The sequence below is a fragment of the Ascidia mentula genome, chromosome 1 (assembly GCF_947561715.1).
Source record: "Ascidia mentula chromosome 1, kaAscMent1.1, whole genome shotgun sequence".
Lineage (NCBI taxonomy): Eukaryota > Metazoa > Chordata > Ascidiacea > Phlebobranchia > Ascidiidae > Ascidia > Ascidia mentula.
In genome coordinates, this window is record NC_138566.1 from 19,373,991 (window position 1) to 19,393,438 (window position 19,448).

Genomic DNA, 19,448 nt, shown 5'->3' on the forward strand with positions numbered 1-19,448 from the left:
AACTTTACAATTTGAAATGAAATTAACAAGAAAAAATAAACTAAATAAAGGTTAATTTATTTGTTTCAAAATCATTATATTTCAAAAGCAAACAATGGTTATATTGTTTTTATTTTTGTTACTATGTGGTTTGCAGAATTGTTTTGAGAAATACTATCGTGGTTTGCCTCATTGGATATTCATGATGCCAAATAGAAATTGAATTTTCTTGTAGATTTGTTTTTTTCACTGGTCCCACACGTGAATAATGGAAGGCTCCACGAATAACTCGGGATCATCGTTTAAGAAATTTGTATGTAGAATTGTTATGTTATGTGCAATTTTCCCAATTGTTTAAACTTAATTTACAACTATCTGAATCAATACAGAAACGTGCTAAAGTAAATCGTTCACAACGAAAAAAGAGAGATAGCAGCGATGAAAACAAAAGCAGTGAAGAAGAGTCTGTGGTGGTTAGAAAACAGAGAAAAACAACCCATAATTACATGAAACAAACTGTAAGTAAATTCTACCATTTGTGATCCAGTGGTATAAATTGTTTGCATTTTTGATTTTTTTTGCTACAGACTAACAAGAAAAAACAAGATAAAGTGAACTACAGTAGCAGCAGCTCATCCAATGAAGAAAATGAAAGTGCTATTACTGTTTCATACAAGTCTTCACAGTCAGCTGTAAGATATACTTCACCTGTTCCCTATTTTGTATAAATTTGTGTAATTTGTTGACATGTTAGAAACCAGCTGGTCCAGATGACATGGGAGCAACCAAGATTTATGAACTTGATACCTCGAAAGACAAGGATGCCCAGGCAGTATTTGAAAGGGGAATGAAACTGCAGGATGACCTGAAAAGTGGAGCAGCAGATGACAAACTTTATCATGGCTCTTCTGGTTATCGCCAGTTCATTAAACCTAAGGTATATATATATAAATATTTTGCATCCAGTCATATTTCTTTGATCTCTATGTCAACTGTTGTGTCCATTTAATTTTTTTATTTGACTTTTAATCTCTACAGGACACTGTACAAGGAAATGCTTCTTCAGGGATGGTGAGGAAAGGACCAATTAGAGCACCTGAGCATTTAAGAGCTACTGTGAGATGGGATTACCAACCTGATATTTGCAAAGACTACAAAGAAACTGGTTTTTGTGGTTTTGGAGGTTAGTTGCAACTAATTTAGTTGTAAACTCTCTTAAACAAAGGGTGCCTAAACCCTAAGGTGTGCGAGATCTGTTCCAGGGGCGCATGTGGATGTTTGATAAGTTGTTATATCAATGTATACTTCATTCCATTATGTAAGAAGGGTTTTGATAACTAGTTATTTATTTCAAAGTGGTGCCGACATAATTATACTCATGAAATACTGTTGTAAAAACTTTGTTCTGTATCCCAGGAAAACTTCACTGCCCGGTAAAAAAAACAAAATGACGTTTGTTTCCATTTCCCAGATTCTTGTAAGTTTCTGCATGACCGAAGTGACTACAAACATGGATGGCAGATAGAGAGGGAGTTAAGCGAAGGTGTTTACGGTCAGGGAAAAGATGAAAATTGGGAAGTTTCCGACAGTGATGAGGACGATCTTCCATTTAAGTGTTTCATATGCAGGGAGAGCTTTGACACCCCTGTTGTTACCAAGTAAAATATATTTTGTCTGCATTGCTTATAGTTTCCCAAATATTGTATGCAGTATCTTATATTAAGGTAAAGACACATATGCATTTTGTTTAAATTTGTGTGATTTTTTAGGTGCAAACATTATTTTTGCGAGAAATGTGCGCTGGACAATTACCGCAAGTCGAAAAGATGCTTCGTCTGTGGAGCCCAAACAATGGGCGTTTTTAACCCTGCTAAAGGTTAGTTCCAATTTTACAAACAACTTTAATAGGGTTTAAACTTTATTTACTATGCATGGTACAAAAAACTCTTTTTTCAGAAATTGTGGCGAAAATGGAAAAGGAGATGGCTAAAATTGCAGCAGAGTCGGTGGGCGATTAAACGAAATTCAGGAGCAGAGATCATTTCGTCCATAAAAATCCCACGACAATGAAAGAAAACACAACAAAACCTTGTGTATGGAACTATGTAACAAGACTATCACGGACTCGCTTCAAGAGCAGCGGTCAGATTTCTCTTCGGTGTCAGACCAAGAATTGTCCCACTCGAAGACTCCTGGCCCTGCACGGGAGATGAGAAGTTTCGAAGCTGCTTCCTGGATGATTTGCTCGAACTTTTGTTTCCGTTCGCCTGTCGTGTTTTCATTGGCGATTGTGTTGCCGTAAGTTTGTCGCTATCTGTCCGCAATAAAATGTATGTTTAGTAAAGTGATGTATTGCTAAAGTCCTATAGGCTTTTGTTTGTTAAGTTGTTTTAATTGCTAAAACTAAGCCGGAGAAAATGCGTTTTCACCGAAATATAAAAAGGCTAAGTCGATTAGTCCAGGATATCCCATACCTTTTGGGCAGCGGACCCATATTTGTAAACTTGTTTTGCTCCAACACAAACCAGTGTCACATTAATATTTTCAACCTTTAACCGTGGAGGTCAATATCCAGCACAAAATGAATCGTGCAACCACCTAGATTTATTGTGTATAAGCTGCAGACAGATGGCCACTGTTTCGACCTAAAAGGTCTCATCAGTGCAGCTGGTGTGACTATCAGACGACTTTGCTGACCAAACGGCCAAGCAAAGACTTCCACTTTGTGGTGACTATCTGATGAGACCTTTTAGGTCGAAACAGTGGCCATCTGTCTGCAGCTTATACACAATTCATATTATTGGCTCCACATTGCTCACCTAGATTTATAATCGCAAAAGCTTACGAAATTAAGTTGGACTTTTTGTTGTTGTATCATCACGGACCTACGCGCATACCATAGCCTTAAACGCGTAAAAATTATCAGCATGACTGAAATACCTTTTCAGTTGGTAAACAAGTAATTGTTACTGGTTGCTTAAACGTACTTTCAGGGGATTGGGGCAATTTGATGTTCTCCTTGTCATCTATACACTCTACTATGCTTAAGATGGGAGGGGCTTCTTTCTTCACAAGCAGTTTCACTTGACTCTGAAACTTTTTAATATGCTTCAGTGCCTGTTTGTTCTTCACTTCCTGCAATATAAGTTGGTGTCACGATCAATGAAAGAAAACCACGTATTTATATCCAACGGTTAAGCCTTATGTCATCGCAGAATTGTGTGTTGTATTTTGAAAGACCATCTTCATTCTAACTTCATTCGTAAATACTTCAGCAGATAACTTAAATCGACTACCAAGTTAATCACGGGTCGATTTCCACGTGAACGTAAAATTAAAGACTTTTGTTGAAAAGCGAACCAAATTAAAACGTGTGAATAAGACCAGTTGTTCAAATGGCTGTGAAAACGTTTTTCTGGCAAGGTGGTCAATACCTTTATACCTATATATTAAAAAACTTCGCTTTCCTTCAAATTAATATCGGCCACGATAAGTTTGTTTAGCATAATTCTGTATAATTTCAATGGCAAAAAATCGAGTTTGGAATTTAATCCGCACTTTTGAAGTAAAGCATCCGTATACATTAACAGATTTTCACCAACATAGAAAAGCTATACCTTGAGCATATTGTCACAAAGCACGGACACGTCTTTGAGGTTGGCCTGCTGCCTCTGGTTTATCTCAAGACCAGGCAAAATCTTACACAGGCTGTTCACGTACGGAGAGTTGGGGTCGGACAATACTTCACATGGAATCATGTTGGCGAGGTCGTCGTGAGCTGACGCTTCGTCCAACTGAATTAAAACGTAAAAAAAGTTTGACAAGTTCCATTTTTTTTAACAAAAATGAAAAAGCCAAAATTGTCAATGAACCACATGTTTAGCCGTTTCGGTCGTTACTTCTTAATCACTATGAAAGTTAAACACATTAGTGTTTATTGTGTGTAGTTTTACCCATTTCGTGTTGCGTTCACAGATGTGTTTGAGATCGGCGTTCCTTATAACAGACGGTTGTGTGATGGTGACGAGCAACTCTGTCACATTCCCCACGTTAACTGAGGCGAGAGGAGATGTCGGAGGAGCGTTGAAGAGGACACGCATGATTGGGAGGAAGGCGGCTTCGATGCAACCGTGAGCTTGTCTAAAAATGTTTCAGCTTTACAGAGTCTCGATGTTTTAGTGCAACTGAAGTAGGATGTCGATATATGGTCAGCGAAAATGACGGACAAAAACTTCCAAGCAAATTTGCGCGACATTTTGCTGGTTAAATGAGAATCAAACATTACAATAAATGCGACTTTGTTTGCATCAGATGTTGTGGCCGAGACTGACAACACTGTAACGGGCACAAGATTGGATTTTAAAAACGATAATTTCGACTTCAAATAAATAACACAATGCCTTTTTTGATGTAACAATGCGGGTTAAACAGGATGTTATGCCAATGAACGCAAACTATTCCAACACCACTGCGATTTTTTGGTAAAAATGGTCACGAAAACAAAAATTTACCAAACAAACTTACTTGGACATGTATGGGAAGGTATTGAGGAAGTCGCTGATCATGTGAACAACCTCAGGATCATCTTGGGTGGCGGGATTGTACCAGAGCAGGACAAGGCGGGAGAAGACAGCCGGGGATATGATTCTGTGTGAAACGAGGACTCGGGAAAGAAGACAGACCACAGCCTGACGCACTTCTACCTCCTGTAAGTAACAACAAATAATATTTTCGTTCCAAAATCGACCTTTATCCAACGCCACTTGTTGTGCGTGACATAGATGGAAACTTCACATTTGCAAAATTACAATATAAATAACTTGGTGTCAAACGCAGCAGCCTATATGTTCGACCAGTTTTACCATTTTATTTTTATCTTTGTTTTCTGTTCTACTTTATAACTGATGATGCTTTTAGCGAAACGTGTTTTTTTTTCATAATAAACTACGTTTGACACGAGGTTATTTATTCCTGTAAGTTACTTTCAGTGAGGTCTTATTGTATAGCTGTATTTTCCCGAAAGCAATGTTTAAAATAACTTCTGTTGCAAGTTTCAATTCTAAGAACTAAACTTTTGGTACAAATAAACGTTAATTTTAAATCAGTTTCTTGCAAATTGGAAGCAAAGCAATGACAATTTATCTTTAACTCGTCACTTCGGTTCGCCAAAGCTTGAATTAAAAATTTAACGCCAGTTCAATTGTGTTAGGTGAAAGTTATTATAATTAACCTCGTCGTCCAACATTTCAATAAATTTCTCCATCACGACGTTGCTCACATCTTCCTCATTGGATAACCCTCCCGGTGATATTTCATCTTCCTGAAGAGCAAATAAACAACATCATTTAACCTCCCACGGCAGCAGCAAAAGGAAAACGGAAATATGGATTACCTCTATGGACGAGGACGACTTTTTGGCCACCAGGATTTTGATCCCGAATAAGCGAATGATGTCGTTCACAGCATTGATGGCGGCCACACGAACAACATACGTATCCGCTTGCGCAACCTTGAGAGATGTGGAACGACATGGATGAGAAGTTTGCAGAGGTTGTTTAATTGACACACAACCGGGAATTAAAGGTGGTTTATAGTGTTTACAAAACTAAAATTAAAAAAGTGATGTTCGCCGTGAAGAGACATGAGCAGCGATTCTTCAAAGTGATGTTCGCTGTCGTTTTGGGACGGCTAAGAGTATAAACTCAATAACCTACGTGTAAATTATGAAAAAAATGCGCTGTTGATTGCGTCATGCGACATCGCCGAACAATGCTACTTTATTCTATTACAAGTGACAAGGAGGCGATTGTTCCCACACAATGCTTACTCAGAGTAATTGAGTTGCATTTTTTTAACGTGGACCGGGGGTCGTCTGAACCATCGTTAGTTGTGATAGAAATTAATAAGAAGCAAAATGTGGACGTTGTTTAAAGACGTTCATGCAACACAGGAAACCATCTTAACTGCGGATGCAACCGCAAAAAAGCACAACATTAGCACTATCGGGTTATACCTGCATGAGCAGAGCGAAATGCTGCGAAGCGAGTTCCCTGGAAAAAAGACAGCAAGTCCCTAATGCAGTGAAGGCTTCCTTCCGTACTTCTGGCTCGAGATCCAACACGCATGGGATCACCAGACTGTCAAGGAGGGAGAGGATGGTGGGGTGAACGCCTCTGTTGCGCCTCCTGCCGGTCCGGGACTTTACCCGGGAGGTGTAGAGTGACGACAGAAGTTGGGTAAGAATCCGGAGGCATTTGATTAACGTTCCAGCGTCACTCTGCGTTTCAACGACAAATTTAGAGAAATAACATTGATTTTCTTGTTAAAAATTATTTTCTGGGGTTTTCACAAACGAATTTGTGTCGATAGTTATTTGTTGAGAACAGACAGAGGGCTGGTCCTTGTCGTGCAATTCACCAAGAACAAAAATTGATCCATGCCACACACCAACAAAATTTTGTATAAATACCACGCTGGGAATGACATGGGCTTGTGCAAACACCAGAAATAAGATCAGTAGCGTTTGTTATAAACATGCTTTCATAGTGATATTATCAACATCGGTTGTGCTGTAATTTTGTTAACAAAAAAAGAATGAAAACAATTTAGTCAAGCGAATTTTCCTTTTTGAGCGAAAATCTCGACAAAACCGGTTGAAACGAACCTTTTCTTGCGCTTGTGTTTCGTCACATATTGATGGTGGTTCAGGGGAAGTCAGTTTCTCTTCAAGCTCTTTCTTCTTCTCAGTCACCTCGTCGATGTTTTCCTGAATCGTGGCGGCTTCCTCGAAATTCTTGGCCGCCACTTTTGCATCGAGATCTTCTTTCAGTTCGTTCAGTTGCACGCTGAGCTTTGCTACCTGATTTAAACCCAAATATACCTTTTTACCGAACCAATGTTACGAATTCGATATGAGGTTGTGGCTATAGCATATGATGGTGTAGCCTTCCTTTTATTAGGTATAACTGTATTTGGAGGTAGGGAAAATACCTGCATCTTGCAACTAACGACTTCCTGCTCCGACAATCTGGTCAATATTGAAGTTTGTAGTGGTGACGTCGGCTCGCGAGCGGCGGAGATTAACGAGGCGACAAGTTCGACTTTTTCACTTTCATTGCTGCAAGGAAAGCAACATAGTTAGTTTTTTTTATATCGATGGCAAATATTGGCGTTAATGTGAAAGGTAGTTTTTGTAGCAACCTCTCTACAGTTCCAGACGTGGAATGGATATCTATGAGACAGCGTGCCAAGGGGGTGATTAGGCATGGAAAACACAAAACGTCAAGTTGATTAATCGCCTTTTCCAGAAACTCCGCCATTTTCTGTCGTCCTGTTTTAACAACAACAAATCTCAAACACCGGAAAACTGAAACAACATCTGAACGAAGCAAACTTGAGTGAAACAACACCTGCATTGTCACTTAGGTCCATTATGTTCGCAATTTTGAGCAGCTGTTCCGCCACAAATTCCCTCTCAATTTTGTCATCTTCGGCAGACTGAGGGAGCGTCGAATCGGCGCTTTTTAGGGACTCCATAATAGGCACGAGATACCTACGGGTAAAACGGTCGCGCGCGCTTACAGATGATTGTCAATAGAAAAACACCAAAAAATTTAGCTCACTTTGAGAAATAGTTCTGGGCGTAATCGCAGAAATCCAACACGTTGGGAAGAAGGCTGTCCAGATAATTTTCACCAGCTGGCCCTTTGTTGCGGAGGAACTCGCACAGCTGACACCAGTAAACCGCAGATTCGGGTGTAAGCTGCTCGTAATCTATCAGCTTTCTGCACAATTGAAATGCACATGTTTTTGCAGCGGCTTTTTATTCGTAGTATCTCTTGAAAGACATGGAAAATATTATTATTATTATTGAAGTATTGGGTGTGATTGCATGATCTAAAAATTTTAACCATTTTATTAGCAGGTCCACCACAAACTATTTTGACTCACACAAAATATTCAACAGGAGGATTCATTTTGGGTGCATAACACTATACGCATAAATCCGCACAGCTAAAACTTTGACAACATTTTTGGGTTCATAATTTGCAGATATAGCTCAAATTTAAAAAATGGAAAGTGATCTCAAAATGTTCGATAGTTCATCCCCTAGGTTAATTTGTAACACTCAACCAGGCGGTACGCGTTGAAATTATTTGCCTCCAAGTGGTACGCAACGCAAAATGATTCGAAATCACAGTTTTCGACGAACATCAAACCTTTGATCGAGACATGCAAATCCTTCCACAAGGTCAGAAAGCTGGGATGTCTCGAACAGAGCAGCTACACATTTGCAAGATGTATCGTAGGCACCAACAACGTCGAGTTTCTTGAGCAAATTCAGAAGATTTGCCTGTGAACACAAAATGAAATCAACGTGGTTGGTTCGGCTGTTACTATTTGATATTTTTGAAGGCAAGATGCAGATCAAACCTTGATCCTGAAGGCACATAGTTTACTACAATGCATTGTATTTTTATGGACACATAGTTTTTTGTTTTTATACCTGGAATGTAAGAAGCCAGGCTTGAAAAAGTTGCTTTTTGACCATATCTCGAACAGCAGGGGATTGATCAAACAGACCTTGTTTTATTAGGTAAAGTCGCTGTGAGCTTGTCAGGGCTTTTATGCTCACCTTTTGAGCAATTATCTGTGAAACAAGTTTTTTAAACTACTGGCAATCCACAGATAACAAAACTCTGTCATAAACGAACAGTATAGCCATCTGAAAAATGAATTTCGTTGCAGTTACATGGGCTGTTTGTTTTGAAGATTTATGAAACTATGAGTTATGTTCTGAAACTCTGTCACACCTGAAAAGCCATTTTCCTCACAGAATCTGATACATCTCTTGTTCGATCCAAAACCTCTGGCAGCGTTTTCGTTGTGAGTGATATGCAAGACAAAACTGTTGACCTCACCTGAGCACTGTCGTCAGCACTTAAATGGAAAAGGTAAGCTACAAAACAAAATTTACCATGTTAAAAAAATTGTGCAAAACAAGTTTAGATTACATTCAAATTACCTGTAATTACAGGGCAGTTGTGTACGCCTGGTTGTTGCAGTCTGCTTAAAGCACGGGCAGCTTGGCATCGAATTGCAGGCAATTTATCTTGAATTCTGTGAAGCATTGACTTGGCCACCCTGCAACAGAATAAACAGAAATGGTTTTACTAGGCTGTTGTATGAAAATAAAATTGTTAAAAACTACTGTGTAGTCTTTAGTAAAACAACAGAATAGTTTACTTGTCCATAAGATCTTCATCCATTGCGGCATCACGTGGAACGGCACTAAGCATCAATTGTATCAGCTGGCACACTCGGAAGCGAATGGTTTTGTTACTGTGGCTGTGGTACTACAAAGCAGAAAACATTGTAAATGATCACAACTATTTAGCCTCATATTTTAAATGTTGGTTTACGACCAATGTGAACTAAAATATGCATACAACAGAACCAACAAAAGCTTTCAGTGAGTTGTACCTCGGGTTGGATCATGAAGTTTAAAAGATAGTTGTACAAAATTTCTTCCTCTTCCTCCTCAATGTCCTCTTCTTCATCATAAGTATTTGCAAACAGTGCAGCAAACCTACATAAGGACAGATTTTGGTGAAGTGAAGATTCGCCTAAGACTTTACTGAAAGAGACATGTACATTCTTCTTACTTGGCAACAAACTGGACACATCGTTCAGCTGGAGATTCACGGCTTTCAGTTTGAAGCACACATTCCACAAAGTATCGGAATGTTTCAATAAACACACTTTTTCCTTTTGGCAATTCTTCACACTGTAAAAGTTCAGAAAAACAAGTTTTACGAAATTGAAAATGACATTTTAAAAATTTTGTTTAATCATACAAAAACTAGGTTCAAACAGATAAAGGGGCTAATTTCAATTACTAATGGAGGCTACAGGAAATACACTTTGCCAACAATTAAGGTTATAATATTTGAGTATAGTAGGAGTACCTCAACAAAAAAGTTCTTCAGGGATTCTGCCAACTTTGTCAGATTGTATCTTCTTTCCTGGCTTTTTTCAAAAGCTTCTTTTATTTTTACCTTCACAGAATCCATACCGCGGTCTATAACATGCACCTTCATAAGAAACAGGTATAAACAGGTTTTGACAGGTATTTAAAAGTATATAAGCCATTACGTCAAAAAACGGAATATACAACATAAACTAGCTATTCACCACAACCACAGCCAGTATTATTAAAAAAAGCATCTTGTTATTGTGTAAAATTTATTCGGAACACAACGCACGACCTTAACTTACTGTTGTTTATTTCCTGGCCTATCGCTCGTCACGGTTGAGTAAATATTCACAAATTCATATTTTCCCGCACATTCTGAATTTTCAGGGGGATTTCTATGGACAGGCTGTTTTCTTTATCCAAGGCCATACACCCAGACACTTGTTTATACATAGAACTTCACCCTTAAAAATGTTCATTTGAAATCAACCCATTTTGGAACGCATTAAATCGACAATTTTTGTTGGCAAAACTTTATTGGCATCCGTAAACGAACATTTTGCACTAGCAAAGGGTTAAACTTAGCAAATATTAAGTTCAAACGAATACAAAGCCAAATGCATTGGCAGTTTTACACTTTTTCGGCGAATATCTCAAAAACTGTTGATTGTGGGCAACCATGTTCCACCAACTCTCTACAGCTACGTGCACCGTAAGCCATTTTATAGCAGCAATGGGATGGCTGGCACTTAACAGAATTACATGGATTTCTTTCGCCAAGAAAATGGTCATGCAACGCCTTTAACTTACTAACATTACAAACATGGCCAGATATTACCACGCAGCAGCATCTTGTGAGCAAGCAAAAACAGGCAGTAAAAAGTGGTGCCCAACAGTAATGAAATGTATACAAAGCATTATCACACAACAAAGTTGTCCATTGATGGCCAAGGCTCTTAAACAATTTACACCAATTTCATGATACATACATTGCTACACAAAATACCAAGCCTTCTGTTTTCAATGCATGGTGTTGTACCACAAATTACAGCTACATAAGTCCATTCTTGATGCATCACTCCCAATGCTTGGAGGTTATTCATTGTGAGGTAACTCCCCATCTGACTTGCCAATAATGGCAGTGGGCGAGTGACGATTGATGACTGGCGATGCAGATGATACCCTGCCTGGGACTTGGGTGGGTAATGCAAGTGAGCCGGGTATTGAAGATGGCACTCTAATCTGATGCAGATTGTCAGGTGGTACAACGTCAGTGGCTGGTGCTGGTGCTCCAGGAGCAATGCTGCCCACTGGTGGCATAGGATAGCGATTCAAGGCGCCGTTGGTTTCAGGATGTGAAACAATTGCATGCTGTGGCATATTGGTTTGAGGGTGGTTGTCAATAGCCCATGGTGGAGGATCAATCCTGTTGATGCCAGATCCAACCGCTGGTGGGAAGTAGTCTTTGTTGACACAGTTCCGCAAATTATCTGGTATACGCCCTGCAAAGCATTGGTTACTACAAAATTCACAATTTGCACAGAAAAAAGCATACCAGTTATGGCCCTTCTAATTTCAGCAGCAGCAGATTCTCGTAGTTCGGTACAGCTTTGCTCACTGTACCATGAGCAGTGTGGTGTAACAATCAAATTTGGTGCATCTCGAAGTGGCGATGTAGCATAGGTAAATGGCTCACTTGCCTGTTAAATAAATTATCATTTACACTCCATATACAATTTGAATTGCAAAACAATTTTCAGAAATTTTGAATAATGGGAAAACCAACATGGAAAACACACAACGACAACAACTCTAATTGCAAAAAAATACCATTTTGCAAAGCTGCAGACAGGGTGTGTACACGCACTGTTTCGACCTGTAAGGTCTCATCAGTGCAGCTGTTGAGTGGCACTGTGCTAGCTTTCACACTAGCAGGCACACTAGTCTCCACTTTGTAGTACCTTTCGTGTACACACCCTGTCTGCAGCTTTGCAATATTATGGCTTTTTTTGCACATAAAATACCATTTTATTTTACAAAAACACAAATGTTAAATGCATCCAACAAAATGTCCTTGAACAAGTAACTTACTTGAACATCAAGTGAAGCTCCACGCAATCTTCCATCTTTCAAAGCCATGGCTAGTGCCTGCTCATCAACTAATGCTCCTCGGGCAGTATTGACTAAAAAGGCACCCTGCCTCATTTGTTTAATAGTAAAGTCATTAATAAGGTGGTGGTTGTGCTCATTGAGATTGCAGTGCAATGTGACACAATCACTTTGGTACAGCAGATCCTATTGTAAAACCAATGATAAAGTTAATAAAAAGAACACTGTGGTAACCTAGCTCATAACTAAAATAAAACAATTGCTTAAATTTTTTTTATTATTATTATTATTTACGTAATTGCATTGCTTTGTCAGAATTATGTATCCAATATATCGTGCACAGGTCATGGTTATAAATAGGGATGCACCGAAAGTTCGGTTTGCCGAATTTATTCGGCCGAAACCAAGGTTTTTATAATTATTCGGTTCCGGCCGAATATTTTTGCAAAATTCGGTCGAAACCAAAACTTTTTTACTGCATGCAACACTGATACGCAAAGATTAAAGTCATTGTTCAAACTGTACTAATGTGTTTTATTTGTTAATTGTCATCGAAATCAACTTTAAGAAGTTGGCAAAGCATTCTTTAAGTGCCAATAAAAGGCTGTTTGATAGGATCAGATCCATTCCAGCATGTGTTTTATTTAAATTTATTGCGATTTTAAAGATATGGATACCAAAATTAGTTTCGGTTTATTCGGCCGAATTTATTCGGCAAAGTTGCCGAATATTCGGTTTCGGCCGAATAAAAAAATTGCTGTTTCGGTGCATCACTAGTTATAAAGATAATTCAAATGTCTTTTTATAAACATTTAACCAGCCCCACCTGCAAAGTTCCGACTCTTGTAAATCCAAGCGCTTTTCCTATGCCCTCTGCCAGGTATGGGTCATAAAACAATATATTAAAACCAAACACTTTGGCTCTTTGAGCAACAGCAGTCCCAATTCTCCCTGTAAACCACAAACTAACTTAAAAGTTCTTTTCAGTTGGATTGTACATAGTGATTGCCTAAATATTTACCCAAGCCAATGATTCCCAGAGTGTCACCACGAATTCTTGTAGCTCCTGTTGCCAAATCCCGAATGTTTTCTGCACTTTGGGGTCGACTGCCCTCTTTCACTGCCATATGTAACCAAATTGTTCTCCTATACAAGTTTAAGATATGGCACAATGTAGAATCGGCAACTTCTTCCACTGATGCTGAAGGGACATTGCAAACTGCAATATCTGAAATGATGATACATTCAGTGCCGTAAAACTTAACACACAAATTTTAATTCGAACCACATTTAGGTCAATTGTACAACTATCCAATGGATGTTGTCCAAAGGGAAGTGGAGTATATCCATGATATATATATGCATTACTGTTTTTCCAGACAACAAATAATTGATGTTATATTTCCAAATACACACACTCACTGACCCATTTCGGCCGCAGCTTTAATATCGATGTTGTCAAAACCTGCGCCAATTCTAACAACAATTTTTAAAGCTTTAAATTTTTCTAGATCCTCCCTGGTCAGTGTGATGCTGTGATACAGCAAAGCCCCAACTGCTTCATTCAAAACCTTCAAAACAGAATTTAGAAAACATTTTTAAAAAGCCACCGTGTAGATGATTTTATGTGTACATGTTGGCTTTGCAATATACAATAATTTTTTAAGTTGTCACATAATATTCCAGATGAGGACAGACCCACAGCTAACGAGCGCTGCTATGAAGAGTAAAGTTTTGCTAAATGTCATATTGTTGTTGACATGTTTATTTACCTTTTAGGTATGTAGCATCAAGGTATATAAAATTATTTGCTAACACAACAATATATCAAAGTGGTTCAAATCATATCCTTTTTGGTTATTATATTTCACTGCTACAAGAAAATAACAATTTGTTTTTACTTTTTCATGTATCTCCTGGGTGGACTGGGCATCACAGAAGGCAACAGTTGCCACATCTTTCAATATTGGCATTTCAACACTGCAGTCTCTGCCATCCAGCAGGGCTACAAGTGGGCGCCCACCTGCCATGCTAACTTGAAAAGTTTTCCTAATTGGTGCCAGTCTAAAAACGAAAAAAAAAAGACTTGAGGTAGTTGACATAATTTACAATGGCTTAGTCATGTAGCTCAAATTCGATTTTTAGGATTGCACGTGGCACAGCGACATGCACTATATACATGCCAGGAAAACCTTTCATTATGAATGCATGTTTAACCAAGGCTTGAGGCATGGGAAGTGGCTTCAACACATAAGGGAACATCATTTCCTGACTATGGGTCTGCAACTTGCAAACACTGTACAAATCCAATTTCCTGTACAGTTACACCGTCACATTCAAATTTAAAATTTACAAAAAAAAAAGGTTTGCCAACATTTGCATTTAAATTTGAACCCATTATAATGAAACACCTAGCAGTAGCTGAAAAAAGAAAACATTATATTGCCATGTTTTCCTTCAAATTTCATTCGGACCAGTGTAAGATGTTATAAGGACCAGATTAGCCACAAGTGTCAATCAGCCAAGCAAAGCACGGTGTACAATATCATGAAAAGGAAGTGATGGCCAAATGCTGCTTATTATTTTTAAGCATGCTGTAAGCAGGAAATATATACATGTTTAAACAAAGGCTTGTTAACATTATTACCTCAAGTCAGAAAATATTCAGAAAAAAATACAATCAATGCAGCAATGAATTTCACAAATTTAAGATAGCAAAATAATTTTTTTTATTGCTTCATGCATGTAAATAACTTAATGGAATACAAGCTCTTTGTCAATGACTGCTTTGTTTACTCATTTTATATTTTATTTGAATAAAACTATTATTAAGGATTTCCAACAATAACCCTATGTTCGTTTGAGTAATTTGAGACATAAACAAATGTTCATGATAACTTTACAACTAAAACATAAATGTCAAATTTATGTAGATATACCTAAAATGCTTTAAGTAAGAAACCAGTTTCTTCCCAAATAAATTTCATGATTTTGTAAAATCCCCCAAAACATAGTGTTTACAAAGTTATTACTTTTGTAAAATGTATTTAAAAGTGGCATGTAATAGTGTGCAGAGTAAATGGTAAAATGCACTTTTTTTCATATGAAATAGATAAGGAAATCAAAAAATAGTTTTCATCTATAACGCTTTTGACAAGTTAAATAAGTTTTTGTTTCTTATGCAAGCCAACCCTAACATAGCGGCTTAATCTCACCAAAACATGGTTTACCAGTTAAGCCAATATAATAACTGACAAAATTGGAAAGATTTCTTTTTTCTTGTTAAATTTTAAGTTATTAAGATAGGCACAGCTAAAAACTGAGCACAAAGAACTGCATACGTTACAGAAAACCCTCGATGCATGCCAGCATTGTTTCAAAGTTCCAAAGCGGAAACGACAAATGCATACATCGCGCGTAAGGACTACCGAGCTGGATCATGTATGCCTTTGCAAGTGAACGGCCGTGTGGTGGAGCCATGTTCCTCGTGACCGGTTACCGTTTAGTTGTTAAAAATTGAATCTTTTAGAAACTATTAAAAAACTTGTTAAAAACCTGGAGATATTAACACGAATCCCATGATTTGCACAAGATTTGTTTGCATTCGTCGCATTATGATTACACTCTTACACTGTCATAAAACAAACTTAACGTTCAAACCGCAAAATACACGTATTTTACGCACACCAACTTGCATTTTGACGTTGTTATTCAGGACCAGGTAACTCAGAAGGAGCAAAAGGTCTTTTGCCTCTGCAAATTTATTATGTTTTAATGTCTGTGTATGGTTGGTTGATTGATTTCAAGGGTCGCCTTGTACACTAAAGAAAGTTGCCCAAAATGCTGCAATGGTTGCGAAGGTCAATTTTTTTTACAACAAATGCTATTTAAGAAGAAAAACGTTATGCAGCGAATTACGGTAGTTAGGTTTGTGGCTAATGCGACAAATCAACAATTTGGTTGCATTGTCCTTGAAACCTCGAGTAACATACATCTGTCAGTTTGTTGCTACATCATCGTAAATCACGCTAATTGACAAATTATCCGAAGTACATGTTCTCGAAATTGCCTGGCAAACAAGCTTCAAAAGTTTTCACCGTTCGTGCCAAGCTTGTCATGGGGTTGTATGTCAAACAATCACCCAGAAGCAAATTTATCAATGTTTGCTTATCGATAATTATATTAAAGGCCGTTAAAACCCCTACATCACGCTTGTCCACAGAAAAAAGCAGTAGCCTAATGAAAGCAGCAACTATATGTCGTCGAACACACAGCCATTTGCTGTTTAACCGTAATTAGTACCGTCGAAAGTCTTGCGGATCAGAATATTTTAATGGTAACACATTGAGTTTTATTTTCTGGGTTTAGGTATAGATTGCTAGGTAACAATTAACATATTAGGCACTTTTAAACAATATTGTTCGGAACTGCAAAGACTTCGGAATGAGATTGGCAACCGTTTTTCCTTTTATCATTATATCTGTAATGGCTTTGGGTACGTTTTACACAACTTTTTGTATATTAGAATTCAGTTGGAGAATTTTTAGGCAGATGTTTGACAACAGCATTACACGAACAACGCAAGTACAAACAGAATAATTTTAACAACGGCATATGTTTTCAACCCCAGATTCGCAAACAATTTGGTTGAATCAATTGGAAGTGCTAAGGGCGACTATAAGAAGAAACGAAAGCCTAATTGACGTAAGTAATTGAAAAGGGTGTATTTTAATGATTAAAACTAATTCTTCTTGCACGTAGCCTGAAGCACAGGCGAACAAAACCGTTGGCATTAGCGATTTTAACATTACGATGGAATGCGATTCGCGACCAACAAGCGGTAAGCAGTTTTCACCATCTAAACCAAAATATATTTTGAAATTTAAACATCAAAATTTTTAGTGCATCAACTTAGGCCTCAGGACATTGACGTTATCGGGGCAATGGGCGACTCTATCACGGTGGGTATAAATTGCTCATTATATGTAGTACCTGTGGTACACGACAAACCTATGTTATAGGCGGCAAGCGGGGCATCAGCCGATTACATTCCAGGAGTTCTGTTTGTTAATCCTGGATTGTCCTGGTCTGTAGGAGGGGAGGGCACAATGGAAGATACCCTAACCGTAGCAAGTCAGTATATTTTTGAGTAAAATTAATTTGATAATGCTGACTCAACCAAATCTCGTTTGCCAGACATACTTCGCGAGTTTAACCCGAAACTGAAGGGTTATTCTCTTGGGATCGGCGCCACGCGTGACGATCGTTGGTTTAACGTGGCAATACCGGGGGCAAGAGCGAGGTATGGTGATATTTACCATTGATAAAACATGGAGATTTATTGACAAGTCTAATTGTGACTATACAGTGATATGGAAGACCAGGCATGGAATTTGGTGAACAAGATGAGGAATGATTCGGTACGTTTTCTGTCATCTCACATTCTCATATACGCCTTGTTACAAATACAGTTCCATTGTTGGTTCATATTTCGAACAGAGGGTGGACTTTGAAAATGACTGGAAGCTAATTACGATTTTCATCGGAGGAAACGACTTATGTGCCCTAAAGAGAAATCCTATATCTTCAAGTCCAATTGCTTATAGAAATAACGTCGAAACAGCTTTAGACATACTCCATATGGAGGTATACAATCACCGTTTCGTACATAATAGACCAACCCTTTTTACATTAATAAGATTTTGGTCATTTGTGTTTTTATTTGTTAAGCTTCCAAGGACCTTGATCAACATTGTGGAGATCATGGAAATATCTCATATTCCGGAAATAGTCACCGGCTACGGTGCTAATCCTCGATGTGGATATATGCAGCGTATTTTCTGTCAATACGTGGCTACAGCAAATGAAACAGATTTGCAGTATATCGACGAACAAAATCACCTCTACCAAGTACCTAACTATTTTTTTCACTTGCATGACTTACAAAAGAAAAGCAGCTTGGAAACGTGTGTGTTTTGTTGTGCATTGCAGCAATACATACAGGAATTGGTTGACAGCGGGAAGTACGATATTTAGCGTTTTAAAAATGTGTTTGTTGCAATAAAATAGGATGGACAAGTGGACGCAACCTTCTTTGCACCTGACTGCTTTCATTTCAGCGCCAAAGGTCACGCAATGGGAGCAGTGAATATATGGAACAACATGGTAACATATAAAAAAGAGTTCCGTAATTGTGCGTTTGAAATATTAAACAGTTTTGTTTCGAAGCTCGAACCGGTCGGACAGAAATCTACAGAGTGGACTATCTCCGACTTGAAATGCCCGACCAAGGTTGTAGCTAAAATGTGTATTGATGCTAAACTGATCCCTATACGTAAAAAACGTCCATAAATACAAAAACATATACTGTTTTGCAGGAAGCCCCGTATATATACACGCGTCTTAACAGTGGGATACAAGGTACAGCGACCTCCACAACTACCCCCGATCCTATAGTTACCAGCAGTGGGGTTACCAGCACTACGACAACAACGTCAAAACCCGCACAAGTTTTAACCACTACGACCGCAGCATATGTCCCTCAACAGTGCATGCAATCGACTCCTGAATGGGTGGTTGTAGTGATTTGTGTCCTCTCCGCAACAGTACTGATTCAAACCGCGGCTCTGTTTGTCACTTTATGCCAGACAAAGTCAAAGCGTCGACGAATTTCGGCCACAAGCTCGGAAGACAGCTTCCGCTCACACACGAAAATGTAGATTTGTCACATTTTTTTTGTTGAACAGTAGCAGCCGTGCATATACTTGCAGTTAGTGATTGGTTGTACCACGCTTTACAATTAAAACGCTTTATAAATTCCCACTGTCGAAAGTTTCGATTTTTTCCTTTCAAAGAACGTCATTGTTTGTAATCGCGTGCCGTCGAAGTGAAATCTCATTAATCATCGTACGGAATGTTTGCTTGTGGCCGTCGTATCAAACACACTTTACAGGTCGTGCTCCGTAAATATCACGATGAACCCCGTCGAATACTTCGGTTACGGGTAACTGAAGGTTGTGCAAAGATGACTTGCAGCTTCGACATAAGTCACATGTTGTTGCGCTGCTTGTCTTTCACGGAAGTTGTGTGTATTTTAGCACAGCATGCATGTTACATCAATAAAGAAATCGCCTATATATGTCATGAGCAATTTTGTGCGTGTCCTTGGATTCAAAGCTCCATTCTTGAACAATATACCATAAAAGGTTCCATAACTCCCTATAAAAGCTCAAGGATATTTTTCCCAAATCAGGATTAGCACAGGACGAAGTGCAAATATTGCTAGCTGTATCCTGTTTTATAGGGGGGTGCTGCAAATCGGCACGTCATGTGGGCAACCTTTGACTCCTTTGACGATTTATCATGGATTTTTATTGCTAAAAAT

At 38.4% G+C, this 19,448-nt stretch overlaps 3 protein-coding genes and 1 pseudogene across 3 annotated transcripts; 2 read left to right on the forward strand and 2 right to left on the reverse strand.

The window, feature by feature from the left end:
- Window positions 1-179: 179 nt before the first annotated feature.
- On the forward strand, window positions 180-2,137 carry LOC145895005 (E3 ubiquitin-protein ligase RNF113A-like). The gene is made up of 8 exons (XM_082983744.1): window positions 180-292; window positions 369-497; window positions 567-671; window positions 734-916; window positions 1,018-1,162; window positions 1,451-1,637; window positions 1,749-1,855; window positions 1,936-2,137. The coding sequence occupies exons 1-8, from the start codon at window positions 248-250 to the stop codon at window positions 1,995-1,997; spliced, it is 963 nt and encodes a 320-aa protein (XP_082839870.1). The 5' UTR covers window positions 180-247; the 3' UTR covers window positions 1,998-2,137.
- On the reverse strand, window positions 2,097-10,067 carry LOC145894993 (condensin complex subunit 3-like). Its single transcript, XM_082983735.1, has 21 exons — window positions 9,948-10,067; window positions 9,645-9,766; window positions 9,463-9,568; window positions 9,226-9,335; window positions 9,005-9,123; window positions 8,793-8,938; window positions 8,486-8,629; window positions 8,199-8,332; window positions 7,602-7,763; window positions 7,389-7,531; window positions 7,180-7,309; window positions 6,970-7,096; window positions 6,644-6,838; window positions 5,993-6,256; window positions 5,372-5,488; window positions 5,210-5,299; window positions 4,504-4,685; window positions 3,933-4,119; window positions 3,597-3,773; window positions 2,967-3,114; window positions 2,097-2,293 (listed from the first exon to the last, which is right to left on the reverse strand). The coding sequence occupies exons 1-21, from the start codon at window positions 10,050-10,052 to the stop codon at window positions 2,097-2,099; spliced, it is 3,105 nt and encodes a 1,034-aa protein (XP_082839861.1). The 5' UTR covers window positions 10,053-10,067.
- A 416-nt stretch (window positions 10,068-10,483) lies between these two features.
- Window positions 10,484-14,535, reverse strand: LOC145917897 (C-terminal-binding protein 1-like). The gene is made up of 7 exons (XM_083003203.1): window positions 13,966-14,535; window positions 13,491-13,635; window positions 13,086-13,292; window positions 12,891-13,015; window positions 12,047-12,250; window positions 11,511-11,655; window positions 10,484-11,457 (listed from the first exon to the last, which is right to left on the reverse strand). The coding sequence occupies exons 1-7, from the start codon at window positions 14,164-14,166 to the stop codon at window positions 11,051-11,053; spliced, it is 1,434 nt and encodes a 477-aa protein (XP_082859329.1). The 5' UTR covers window positions 14,167-14,535; the 3' UTR covers window positions 10,484-11,050.
- Window positions 14,536-16,549: 2,014 nt separating this feature from the next.
- Window positions 16,550-18,783, forward strand: LOC145889104 (phospholipase B1, membrane-associated-like; annotated as a pseudogene).
- Window positions 18,784-19,448: the final 665 nt, after the last annotated feature.